The sequence below is a fragment of the Eurypyga helias genome, unplaced genomic scaffold (genome assembly GCF_000690775.1).
Source record: "Eurypyga helias isolate BGI_N326 unplaced genomic scaffold, ASM69077v1 scaffold14228, whole genome shotgun sequence".
NCBI classification, from domain to species: Eukaryota; Metazoa; Chordata; class Aves; order Eurypygiformes; family Eurypygidae; genus Eurypyga; species Eurypyga helias.
The window spans coordinates 16,038-28,537 of record NW_010266349.1 but is presented as its reverse complement, the minus strand read 5'-3'; the positions used below and the strand labels follow the sequence as shown (position 1 = coordinate 28,537).

At 38.0% G+C, this 12,500-nt stretch overlaps 1 protein-coding gene across 1 annotated transcript in view; it reads left to right on the top strand.

The window, feature by feature from the left end:
• The window catches only part of NEK7 (NIMA-related kinase 7), a gene marked incomplete at its 3' end in the record, with an annotated part of 39,510 nt that overhangs the window by 16,528 nt on the left and 10,482 nt on the right, over window positions 1-12,500 (top strand). The window contains exons 4-5 of the mRNA XM_010157043.1: window positions 7,388-7,450; window positions 7,997-8,107. Of these exons, the coding sequence (XP_010155345.1) occupies window positions 7,388-7,450; window positions 7,997-8,107 (174 nt within the window). The remainder of the gene's footprint in view (window positions 1-7,387; window positions 7,451-7,996; window positions 8,108-12,500) is intronic.

The window sequence follows — 12,500 nt, the reverse complement described above, 5'->3', positions numbered from 1 at the left end:
AAATTAACCTGAAAAAAACCGAAACTGTGTTTAGTTTTGAAATTGAAACTAAAATAGTTGTTTCAGTTCTGATCTCTTGAGATATGTTTAGTGTATTCCTTAAAGGAGTACTGCCATCAATTCTGAATGTGGTTTTTTTTTGTTACCTTTGTGTTTTGCAAAATAACATGTCAGATTTCATAGATTCTTTTCCAGTGTTTCTGCATTTCAGTATTTTTTTTCCTTTGCTAATGCATCCACTGTAAATTTTCTGTCATATCTTGACTTGCTGTTCCATTTCTGTGATTTCCTGTGCTTTGCAGCACCAGGAGACAGAACCAGTCCTGGCAGTCATGAAAAAAGAGACTTGGTTCCCCCTTCTGGGAAGACTGCTGGATGCATATTACTTCAAAAGCTGAAATATATTCCAAGAACTTTGATCAACAGTCTTAAAACATTAGGCTAATTCTCCCTTCATTTTCAGTGCATGAGAAACCTAAAAGGTCAAATTTGACTTGAAATGCGTGTCAATTAAGGTGGATGTGGAATGCCTGGTTACTTGAAGAAAGTCATAAAGCCCAGCCTTTCACTGTTAACTATGAAATTTTTATAATGGTGTTTGCATTGAAAATAGAGGAGCATTATAGCGTGTGTAGTCTTAGCAGTATTTCATGAGTCAGTGTGTATAGCTGTACCCTCACATCAAATTTCCTAATTTGACAAAAGATGTTTTCGACTAATAAAGAAGACACTATGCTGTTCATGGATGGGTGATAGTTTCTGTAGCAGAAAAGCTTTCTTGTTCAGCCATTTAATAAATTTCTGAGGATATACTTGGTGGTTGCTAAGAAATAGGGTTGAAGAGTCGTGGCTCTCCCAAGTGGCTTTATCCTTGTAGTGTTCCATTTGGCTTAAGGTATCATGCATATGCTGTTGGTTTCCCATTGAATGTTACTGCCTAGTGCTCATCAGGACAGGCTGTGTTCTGTGGTTTGTATAATCACTTCCCATATGAAGGCTGGATATACATAGAAGACTCTTATCTGAATGGAATGTGGGATGTGGTTAGCCTGTAAGGGAAGAAAATTCTGAAGTGTACCATGAAGTATTGCCTAGAGTTCAAAAGGCTTGTGGCAGCACTGAGCGTTTGGCACCACTGTTTCAGCTGGCATAGTTGACATCTAAAGCTGTTCCATTTGGACAGAAGACCATCTAAATTGTTACTGTGCTTCTGTGGCCTTCCCCAAGTTTTCCTGGAAATGTTTTTGTTAAATATAGTCACAATAATTTCACTATAAAAGACCTCTCTATTGGTGAGAAGTGATTGCTTTTCTGCGGGGCTCTTGAGGCTTGCTTTTAATTTCAGTAATATTTTCTTTTATTCAAATTAAAATCCTGTCTTTTTTTCTGATGTCCATGCTGATCTTCCATTAATGAGACAAAAGAGGAGGAATGCTTCTTTCTCTCATGAGGGAGAGACTCTCTTCTATTTTAGACCTGTGCATGGATTGAGACAGCGTATCTAAATGCTGTACCTTGTGTTGAATAATGTAACCGGGATGTGGACTTTCTTCTGCTTTCCCATTTTGTGCCCTTTCTCATCTCACATCTTAACTACTACGTGCCTTCCTCTCTGATCTTGCAAGTTGTGTCCATTCCACCCCCTCCCCGTTTCATTTTCCTGTCTGGGTTGGGTGTGTAGGTGTTTTCTTTATGTCTGTTTGGTCAGTGATTCCTCATGTTTGTCTCTACCTTCAAGGTTTCATGTGGCTTAGAATTCTTGTTATTTCTCCTTAAAAGTTACTGGATCTCAGGCCATTATTTGTTCCAAAAGGATTGCCAGTTTTGCGTTCTTATGAAGCTTTCCAACCAGAGTGTTTATTTTCTGCTATTAAAATTTTATTTGGCTGAAATATGTACAATATTGATAAATGTTATATTAGTGTGTAGAAAACGTGTGTTTGTGGAACTCAATGTGAACAGAAGCAAGTGGCAGTAAGATGCTGAGGGAGGAAGGACAAACAGATGGTGACAGAAACCACTCTTTCTGAATCTATAGTTGCTGCTGAATCGAGATGACATGAAGTAGTATTCTCAAATTGGTTTCCAGTAGGATATGTAGCGGAGTGAAAACTGTTTAATTTGCGATTTCTTCTTAGTAATTTAACCAGCAGAATACACAAAATAGTATGTTGGGTCTTTTCCTTGTCATTGTACCCTTTGTGCTTCATCTTCCCATGTGTGTTTTGCCTTGTTGCAATTAGGGAAGTGGTTTTTGAAAATAATAAGGTTCTCTCTTTTTCCATGGAGATATTTTTTTGACATGCTGTTGATTATCTAAATAAAACCAGAATTAAAAACCAAATCTTCATTGCTTTTAATAATGTCTAAACTACAATTGGAGTCAAAGAAACATCAGGAAAGATCAACCGCAGATGAACTAAGAGCATAGCAATGTAAGTTTGAGTAGCTTCTAGGTGAGTTTCTTTACGTAATATGCCTGAGGTCCAGACTATACTGAAAGATCACGCCTGAGGAAGAAGCAGTACACCTCTGCTGCTGCCACCGTAAGGAACCCTTATAACAGCACCATCAAGACCCTGAGGTACGGCGTGGCATTCTGAGCAGTGAGTGCTCCAGTGGTCAGGTCCAGTGCTTCTGAGGGGGGTGTAAACAACTGCAAGACACAGGAATAAATGCTGATAATATGTCCTTAAAGGGCAAAAGAGTTGTGAATGTCTGAAGTCAGTGACTCTAAGGCTGTATGAGTTCACTTTGAGCTATTTTTAAAGTAAACCTTAGCTACTTAGAATTTAAATTATTATATGAAACTGCGTATTTCAACAAAATTTCGGAGTCATTACATTTCTGCCTTACATTTTCCACCTTGCATTCCAGATTTGCAGGACCCTGTGTTAATGATTCAGACAATGAATCCTTTTATCTAGCACTTACAGTCATTATTCTTTGTGCATTGTCAGTGGATTGCTACTTCAGGCCTGAATTAGAGATAATTAATCTTAGGAAAGCACTTGTAATTTCATACTTCCATGAAGCGCTATTGTCTCAGCACAGCAGTGCTGTGTGGCAAAATACTCTAATGCTCGTTGTTGCTGTGCAGTATCATATCTCAATATTTATGTGCATTCAAGTCATTATTTTGCTTGCTTGTCTGTAGGTTTATGTTACGGCAATCTTGTTTGTGTTTTGCTTTGAAAATACTTGTTGGTATTTTTATTTTATGCAGAATTTCAAACAGACATAGATTAAGTTACCATTTAAATAGTGAGATTAGAAAGACCTTTATCCTTTTCAATACTGAGGGAAAACTTGGAAAACGATGGCTTTCAGTTGATTAGATTCCCATCTTGGCATGAGGCTTCTGAGATGAGTTAAGTTGGTAGCTGGTAATCGAGCAGATACAGCCTACCTTAAGGGCTGATGTTTTCCATCTGGTGGTTAAATGTTTCTAAACCTCCTTGCTCTGCTCATAGCCCTCTAGAAGCTCTAGCAAGAACCTCATTCAGGATGTTGATTTCATGTATTGCAACCTTTTTGTTCAGTTTGCACATCTGCACAGGGAACAGTTGCTGCTCATTATCTTACAGTAGCTTAGAAACTATTCTAAAAATATTGGTATCTCTTAACAGTACTTATGACTGATAGCTCTAGAATACTGAAAGAATAAAATTATAATCTATGCTCTATGAAGGTACTGCAGAAGTGATTCAATGCAGAGCTACCAGAGATCCCTTAGGTGTAGAGCACGCAGAGAGGAATATTTTGGAATAAGTATCAAGGTATCTTGTCCTATGCTTCATGCTGTTGATTGCAGTAGGAGATGAAAAACTGAGAGCTAAAAATGGACTTCTTGTTTCATTTAGTGTTGTTGCTAAGTGGGGGGGGGGAAAAAGCTAAGGGCTTTTAAAATGCTCTCTTAAGTCTCTTCAGCTGTATTCGCCTAATTGTTTTCAGGAATTTCACCGTAATTGCCAACTAAGGTATAGTGCTTTCTGCAGTGAGATTTTTTTGATTACACTCTTCACAAAAACTGGCACATCATAAAAACACTTAATGTAATTTTGGCTTATTACTAGGTTTTCCATAGCAAGCATAATTCCTTTGTAAAAATGTTAATCTTGTCATAGTCCTTGAAAACAGAAATAGGGGAAAAATAATTAAATTTTAAATAAGAGTATATTACACTGCAATTTGTGCTGAGTAGAGAAATGCACATCCAACCTGAATTACCCTGTGATCCTGATCTAATAAGTGGAGTCAAGAATTAGAATTTATTGTTAGACTAATTAATGCTCTAGCAGTCTAATCAAAATGCAGCCATTTTTTATTGTTAGCCGATTACAGTGATGCTAACACTTGTCTAATTACTGCTAGCTCCCAATAATCGATGTACACAAGCTGCTTCACATCGACCCTGTGCAGGCTCACCCTTCCAGAGTCCTGAGCAATGCTGGGAGGAGGATGCTGGTGGTGTCTCTATGTGGGATATGCTGCGTGCTTTCAAGCAGTCAGTTGCTAATGCTTTGGAGTGGTCCAAAAGCTTACCAATGTTAATCACACTGGTTTTGCAGTCCTTTATTGTACTGGCTATAATTTCCTTAAGACTGTGCAGCTGCACAAAGCTGAATCTAAAAACAAGTTACACACAAGTCATCTGCCTGTAATCATTTTCTTAAGTCTCTCAGCTGCAAGGCATAAGCTGCTACAGCTAAATCCAAGCTCAAAAAATAAGTTCAGGCCAAGTGAAGTCCAGTCAAAACATGGAAGGTCTTTAGGCCTTATGTTTCTCAGACACTCTAAGTTGTGCGGCCTGCTAATAGCAGTGGCAGTAGTATGTTTATAGGGCTACAGATTGTATGTGTGTGAGATCAATCTGTGTGCAACACGCATGCTAGAGCGAGTGGAACGTAGCTGACCTCTCAGGTTGGCTTGCTGAGTAGTAGCAGCTGAAGATGGAATTAGTCTGCGTGCAAAGCTGTAAGGTGTTGCAGTTGTGGTGGAAGTACTGACATCTCTTCATATTGGCCAGACTGTATTAATCCACAGGCGAAGGACAGCTTCTCCTGTGTGGTCATCTGGTCTGTGGCAGCTCCTATGAAACAAGCCTTCTGATGGCTGCCAGGTGTGATTTTGACATGCACTTGAAAGGGTGTTATTAAGCTCTTAAAATCTTTCAATGTGACATCCATTTTTCAGTATAAGACGTTCTTCAGTGTTGAAGTCATCTTTTGGTGATGAAGCATAGAGGTTTTCTTGTTGTGTTTACAGTAGCCTCCTTGTGAGCTGACATGACTTACTAGACTAGGGGCCTCTCATCTGAGCTACAGCAGTTCAGCAAAATGGAAAGATAATCTATTTAGAAAGAAATCTATTTTGGAAGCTGTTTGAATCTGCTATGATAAGGCAGAGGTTCTTCAGAGGCCATGGGGTTGATACACTCCCCCCCCGTGTTATTTTGTGTTTGTTTTCCTCTGGGCGTTTATTGATGGAGGAGGTTAGTGTTGGTGAAAGTGAAATTCTGGGTTTCTGGAAATGCTAATTTTTTTGAGGTTAGATCTGGACCAAAGTCTTAACGGAGAACCTCAAGAATGGCATACAGTAAAATTTCAGATTTTCTGTCTTTGTGTATGTGAGGATCAAAGAAGTCTCAGTTTTTCTGTCTTACTTTTTTATTGATGTTATGTTTGAAATATTCAGTTTAGCTGAAGCCATGACAAACTTGCTGCTCTGCTGTATGAAGTGTAGCAAAAGGATAGGGAGTCATGTTTACAAAACTTAAGCCTGTCCTTCCGTGGGAGCAGCTGATTGGTCTAAGCTACTCTGGACTGTTAACAAATTAGATGTACCGGAAATACCAGGCAGAATATACAAACAAATTTTGTCTTTCTTCCTGTGCCTTGATCCGAGGTCTTACACACTCCTGAGTCTAGGACTTTATTTTTGTTGGTTTGTTATTCCTCTGTGAGAGGTACTGAGATATGTTCCTGTCAGCGGCTTGTTTAAAAAAAGAAAATTGCTCGCACAAGTTGCTCATTTTGGTGTGTAGGTGAGTTAATAAGCCTCCTGGTGTGTTAGGGCAGTCATTAATGGGTGCAAACTGCCCTGTTTTTTTATGCAATGAAACTCTTCAGGTTTTGAAAGTTGAAATTGTGCTTTGAGTAATTTCCCCAAAGTTTAAAGGTGGTTAATTTGCATGTATTTTTCAGTCTAAAATTCTGTCTGCAGCCTTGATTGGGTTCTCCAGTGTGTTTGGAGTTCTGTCTATGTCTAATCTCTGTATCATTTATAAGGAATGTTCTTATCTCATGATCACCTAGACCTTGCAGAAATGTGAAGCTTCAAGATGTGGCCCTATATCTGTCCCTTTTTTTCCCTGCTCCTTGTAAAAACACTTTCACTGATTGTTTGTGTGAGAGGGGGTATAAAATTTTCCATTTGCTGGACTCTTAGGTTACAGGGAAAGACAATTACGATCTCATACCTTCCCAGTACTTCCTCATTTAACGTGCTACCTCTCATATTTAGAACTTCACTAAGTTTTTCCTAGAAAAATCATTATCATAGAATCATAGAGTGGTTTGGGTTGGAAGGGACCTTAAGGATCATCTAGTTCCAACCCCCATGCTGTGGGCAGTGATACCTTCCACTAGACCAGGTTGCTCAAAACCTCCTCCAGCCTGGCCTTGAACACTTCCAGGGATGGGGCATCCACAGCTTCTCTGGGCAACCTGTGCCAGTGCCTCACCACCCTCTCCATGAAGAATTTGTTCCTGGTATCTAATCTAGACATACCCTCTTTCAGTTTAAAGAAATCTGCATGGGACTAGAAGAAAGTTCTCTAGTAAACAAATTACAGAACCCAAATCACTTCTTAGCTTGCTGAAGGGAAGGAAACGAGAGAAAGAATTGGAGGTGACAATGAAGTTTTGGTCCTGGAAGAGAGAGAGTGTGTGCATTATTTAGAAGAGAAAAGGAAGACTGTAGCAAGAGACTAGGAGAAGAGGTACGCTCAGTACTAGAAGGAATTGGTTTGTTACAATGATGTGGCAGGAAGAGGAGAGGAAGCTGACACTTGGATTAGAACCAGCTTGAAGGAGATGTACTGCATTATTGCTGTGTGTTTGAACAAGTACGCGGAGGTGGCAATTAAGTCATTAGAAAGCTTGTACTTATAACGGACTTGTTTCCTACAAGGGAGGGGGCTAAAAGAATCGATATGGCGGTGATTCAGTACATCAGAGCTTTAGGACTATTTCTTACTGCAGTGTTACGTCTTGCCATGAAATGTATAAATCTGGTTGCTTTATGGATGCCATGAAATAATGATAATCACTCAATTTGCTATAATTTTTTCACTTAATAAAAATGTCTTCTCTCTTGTGCATAGATATTTGATTTAATGGATGCCAAAGCCCGTGCTGACTGCATCAAAGAAATAGATCTTCTTAAGGTAAAATATTTGTTTAAAAAAATGTGCAGCCATCATCAAAGTGTATAAAGTTTTTCATATGTATAGACTTAAGGTGTCCACTGTTGTCTGTGTAGAGTTTTTATAAGCCTCATTTAAGGAATTTTGTAATCTTTGTTGCTTTAAAACTTAACATTGAGAAGTAAATCCTATAGAAAATTGGGTAACATTTCAAGTAGAAGTTTCTGCTAAAACCACAGTATTGTAAATAACTATCCTGTGTACAGTGAAATACTGGTTTTAAAAATTGACTTTACTGTTAGATTTTAGCATGCTATTGCATAAATATATTGAAGCAAAATCCCTCTGAAATTGCAATTTTAGTAACCATGTTGATCCTAAAATGCCATCATGTTATTGCAAAATGTTTACCTGTAAATGTTTCTCATAAACATATACTATTCGTATCATACTGCAATAGGTTTTAGGGGTTGTTTTGTTTGCTTAGATAGAAATGTTGCACTTGTCAGTCTTAAAATGTAAGATGTGCTTTACAGTAAAATATGCATTGTTATTCTGCTTTCTTAGCAACTGAATCATCCAAATGTAATTAAATATTATGCTTCATTCATCGAAGACAATGAACTGAACATAGTGCTGGAATTAGCTGATGCTGGAGATCTTTCTAGAATGATAAAGGTAGGAATTAAGTTAAAAAATAAAAGCTTGTAATGTTCAAATTCTTTAGCTTTTCATTCTGCGTTCTAATCGCTGGGTGAAATGCAGTAAAAATGCCAGGGACTGTGGAGATAAGTAGAGTGTTTGGACTGACTTTTTTAAATGCATGCCCTATATTGAGGTGTGTAAGTGTTTTTAACACTGTTGCCCAGAATGCAGGTGCAGGTGAGGACATAACTAGACTGATATTATATTAGTGCTGCAGAGAAGAAAAAAAGCTATGAAGGAAAGCATTGTCACCACCATTTAGAACAATACATTTTTTGGTTTTTGGCACGATTGAGTTTTGTGTTCTGTGCTCCAATATTTTATTCTCTATAATACCAGAGAACGCTGAGAAGGGCTAGCATCATAGGGCAGACGCTTCTTCTAGATCTTGAACTTCAACTACCTACTTCAGCAAACAAAATACAGATTAAAGTGGAAATAATGGCATTATTTTATAGATCTGCTTAAATATTTCTTTATCTTGAGACTAACATATTCTGAAAACGCGTTTCATTTTTGGTTGAAATCACATGCAGTGAACTTACTGATAAGTGGCTGTGCATTATGGGTTAATTGCTTTCCTTTTTAGTTTTTAAATGCCTGTTCTGCGGCTAATTAGAAAAATTTATCCAAGAGCTGTTGTATAAACTTTGTATTCTGAAACTTATAGTAACTTTTATCTGGCTTTTGTCATCTTTGCTTGTCATCTGACAACTACTTCCCCTCTATTCCTACCCTTTTTCCACTGGATCTTGGTTTTAGTATGTCCCTCTGGTGTTTTTACTTATGTGAACATCAGCATAATTGCTGTCAACGAAGCTTAACTCTAGGAACAAATAATGCCAGTCAGCGCTCGCTCAGGAATAGCCAGGCACGGAACAGAGTTCGGCTCTTTTGCTTAGGACCTACATGAATAGGGTATGTTAATTTATTAATTCATGACTTTCATACTGGGGTTGTTTGTTTTATGGGGTGGGTTTTTTTTTTTGAGCTTTTGAAGAATATTTCCTTCTATGTTGATAATGGTAAGGTAGGACAGTCAGAATTGGTTCTAAACAGGTTGACAGTGTTCTGTTAATATTTATATCCAAATCTGATATTTTTTGCTTCATCTCATGAATTATTAATTCTGTGGGCTTACATTTCATGAAACATAAAGGAAGGTTTGTCTTTTCTTTTGAATGTTCAGTTTTGACACAACAGTTATTAATATGAGTACCCTGTGACAGATTGCCTTATTGCATATCTGGTCTTATGACCCACTGAAGCTTTTTCTTTTTCCCCTGCTTTCCCACCCCCTTTCTACTTATGGTTTTTCCCTTTTTAAATCCAGCGTGTGAATAATGGCTTCTTCGGTGCAGTTGGCCTCATTACACCTTGTCCAAGTTGGTGGGTATTCCTTACAGGTTTAATCTTGGAGGCACGTTGTGATTGCCCTCTTAACACGGGGATCATGTTTAATGTAGCAAACCTAGATTGCTGTTTGATGTTAATGACACCCTATCAGGCTAATATTAAATATGGATGAGGTGTCACGGTGCACTCTGTCTTCATGCTGCTGGTGGAGGAAGTGATTTGGTAGGCTTCTTGGATGGTATGAGCTTAAATATGGGGCACATCAGTGTTATAGCATCTTCTTAAAGAAGTATTTTAAAAATGGCTTGGAAAAATAAATGATATGTAAAGTTATGGAAGCTTCCTAGCAGAATGTCTGCTGGTCACACTACTGAGGGAAATAACTACATTGTGTTATTAAAACAAACCAACCGTGCTTAGGTTTCCAGTGTTCTTGCTAGTATGCTACTCTAAGTTTGTTGGAAGAATGTAAGGCACCCCCAGAAGAGTATGTGGATACCAGGCTTGTTGTGTGACCTGTAGAAAGGATTGAGCGCCTTTTTGAAATTGTAAATGTCCACGGCTTGAATGACTCTGAAGCCAGTGTTAACTAGTTCCCCCTCAGGTTAACTAGTTTATGTGGGCATTTGTTATGGCGTTATTGGCAGATCAGAGAATTCTTGCAAAGCTGCCTCACAGTGTGCCTTAATGAATTATTTAGTTCTTCCCTTAATGAATCATGTCCTTGCTGCCCAGCTTTTATACCATGCCTCTTGTTACCTGTGAATAATACTCATTGTCCTCGTTGAGTAGACAGCTGAGGAAAGTTAGTTGGTGCATTCATATGGATACTAATAGAATTCATAGAATCTGCTGTATGTCCAAAAAAAAAAAAGCAGCTGTGCACTGGCATTTACAAATCACATAATGAAATCGGAGATATCTCATGTTCTCTCTGTCTCTCTGCATTTATGTATGTGCATATGCAGATTTAATCCACTTTACCTTCATTTTTTTTAATTACCTTTGTCACAGGACGATGTTTCAGTACATCCTCCATTCTCGAAAAAGAATCCAAAAATAGAAGATTTCTTATCTTACAGCTTTTAATGGGCTGATAGAGTTCTTGTAGGTGGCATGTCAGTAATACTGAGAGGCAAACATTGTCAGTGAGGGGGAAATACTTGCATTTGACTTACAGTTGGTTGTGCACTAGAATATGTACCTCAGTACTGTGTAACCTCTATGTAGGGATAGTGAAAGAAGGAAAAAATTGTGCATTTCTGTGTCGAATTAGGCTGCTGGATACTATTACATCAAAGATTTTACACATAAAAACTTAGTAACTACTGTGCTAGTTCCTAGTTGCTCATGGTCTGTTGCTTGTCTCTGAAGAGTCTGTGGTCTCTATGGAACGTGGTGATGGGACATGGCTGCCAAGGTTAAGGGTAGTTCATGAGAACTCCTGTTGTTACTGTGTAACGCCACCACATTTTGCAATACAAAAATATGTTGTAAAGCAGGTTTGATCCTTCTTCCTATTAGTCAGGGTTCTCCACCACTGCAGTGACAGGATAAAAATTTTTCTGTAGACTTTTTTTTTTTGGATTTAATATCAATTTTTCTTTAAAAATAATTTATTGGATAAAGAAAATGCCATAAATAAAGAAGAATCTAATAATTGCATTAATCAAGAAAATACATTATAATGATTCAGTAAAAAGAACTTGTTAGTGAAGTCTGTGCTGAAGATGTTGAAACAAGAAAATTTGGACTGTCTTGCATAATAATTAGTGTATTGTTTAGGCTTAAATACAAAGTTACTAGAAAGGCTTGTAAGACGGGATGCTATCAAGACACTAAACTGTTGTATATGTTTTTTTTTAAATCAGCCATAAACTTCCAAGTCTGTTTTCCTTTCTGCAGTTATTTTTAGTTCTTCTGGCAAATAATCTTTGCACACCAAAAATAAAAGCAAACTTTAAACTGAATATGTCATGCAGATCTTAAGGAAGTTAATCATGTTTTGGAAACAAGCATGAAAGCTTTCATCTAAAAAGTTGAAGATATGTTTACAGCTTTTTCAAGTTAGATGGAAAATAATTTGAATTTTACAAAATGTCACCTAGGCATTTCATCTACTCTTCAGAGAATTCTTTTTGTGTGTATTTTTTCAACTTTAAATAAAAAAAAACCCATACTATAATTATCTAGGTAAATTAAGACAAAGATCTTACACTGATGAGTTTCCATACTGATATCTCAGGTTTCTATAGTTTGGAACAGTGATTTCTTTCTCCTTAAACATACTGTTTTTTGTAGGACGGTCAAAATACAATGATAATAACTTCTTTCCAAGCAACTGATGCATATCTAAATTGCTCACTGGGGTAGCTGGAGCTCTGTTTAGACTTGTCTGAAATGTCATTGATCATTCTGATGTTATACCTGTGGTGGATATTTTGGGCTTCACTTTGTGAAATTGCAGCAGGCAATTTCTCCTCTCCACATGGCCTGGAAGGCAGACCCTCCCTCCTCTTCCCATGCCAAAATATATTAGCAAGGAGATGTTTTTTAACTTATTTGTGGTGCTTTGAGGTTGACTTATTTGCCTGTGCTGCATTACAGGACAGCTTGTCTTTTTTAAGAGCTTAAAGAGTGGAAGCAATTTTATCTTCAGTCATTGTCAGCTTGCTTTGCCAGCCCAGAGTGCTCTACTGCCGGTGTGAAGTGACCATGACTCCATTTGGAGAATCCATGTGTCTGCATCCTGAGCACGTTATAGCATGAGGTGGCTACAGTATGATCCAACAGCCTTCAGGGATGTATAGAGATGTTGTAATGGAAGTGGATTTGGAAAGAACACAGGGGTAGTAATTACAGTTTGCCTTATCTGAAGTGTTCAGTGCTGTCTGTGAGGCTGGACAGCACCCAATGGAGGGTTATTCACATCGTTCTGATCAGCAGCTTCGGCATGAGTTGCTTTTGTGGACATCGCAGTCTGTGGAGCAGTCTGGATTTCTGTTCTGGG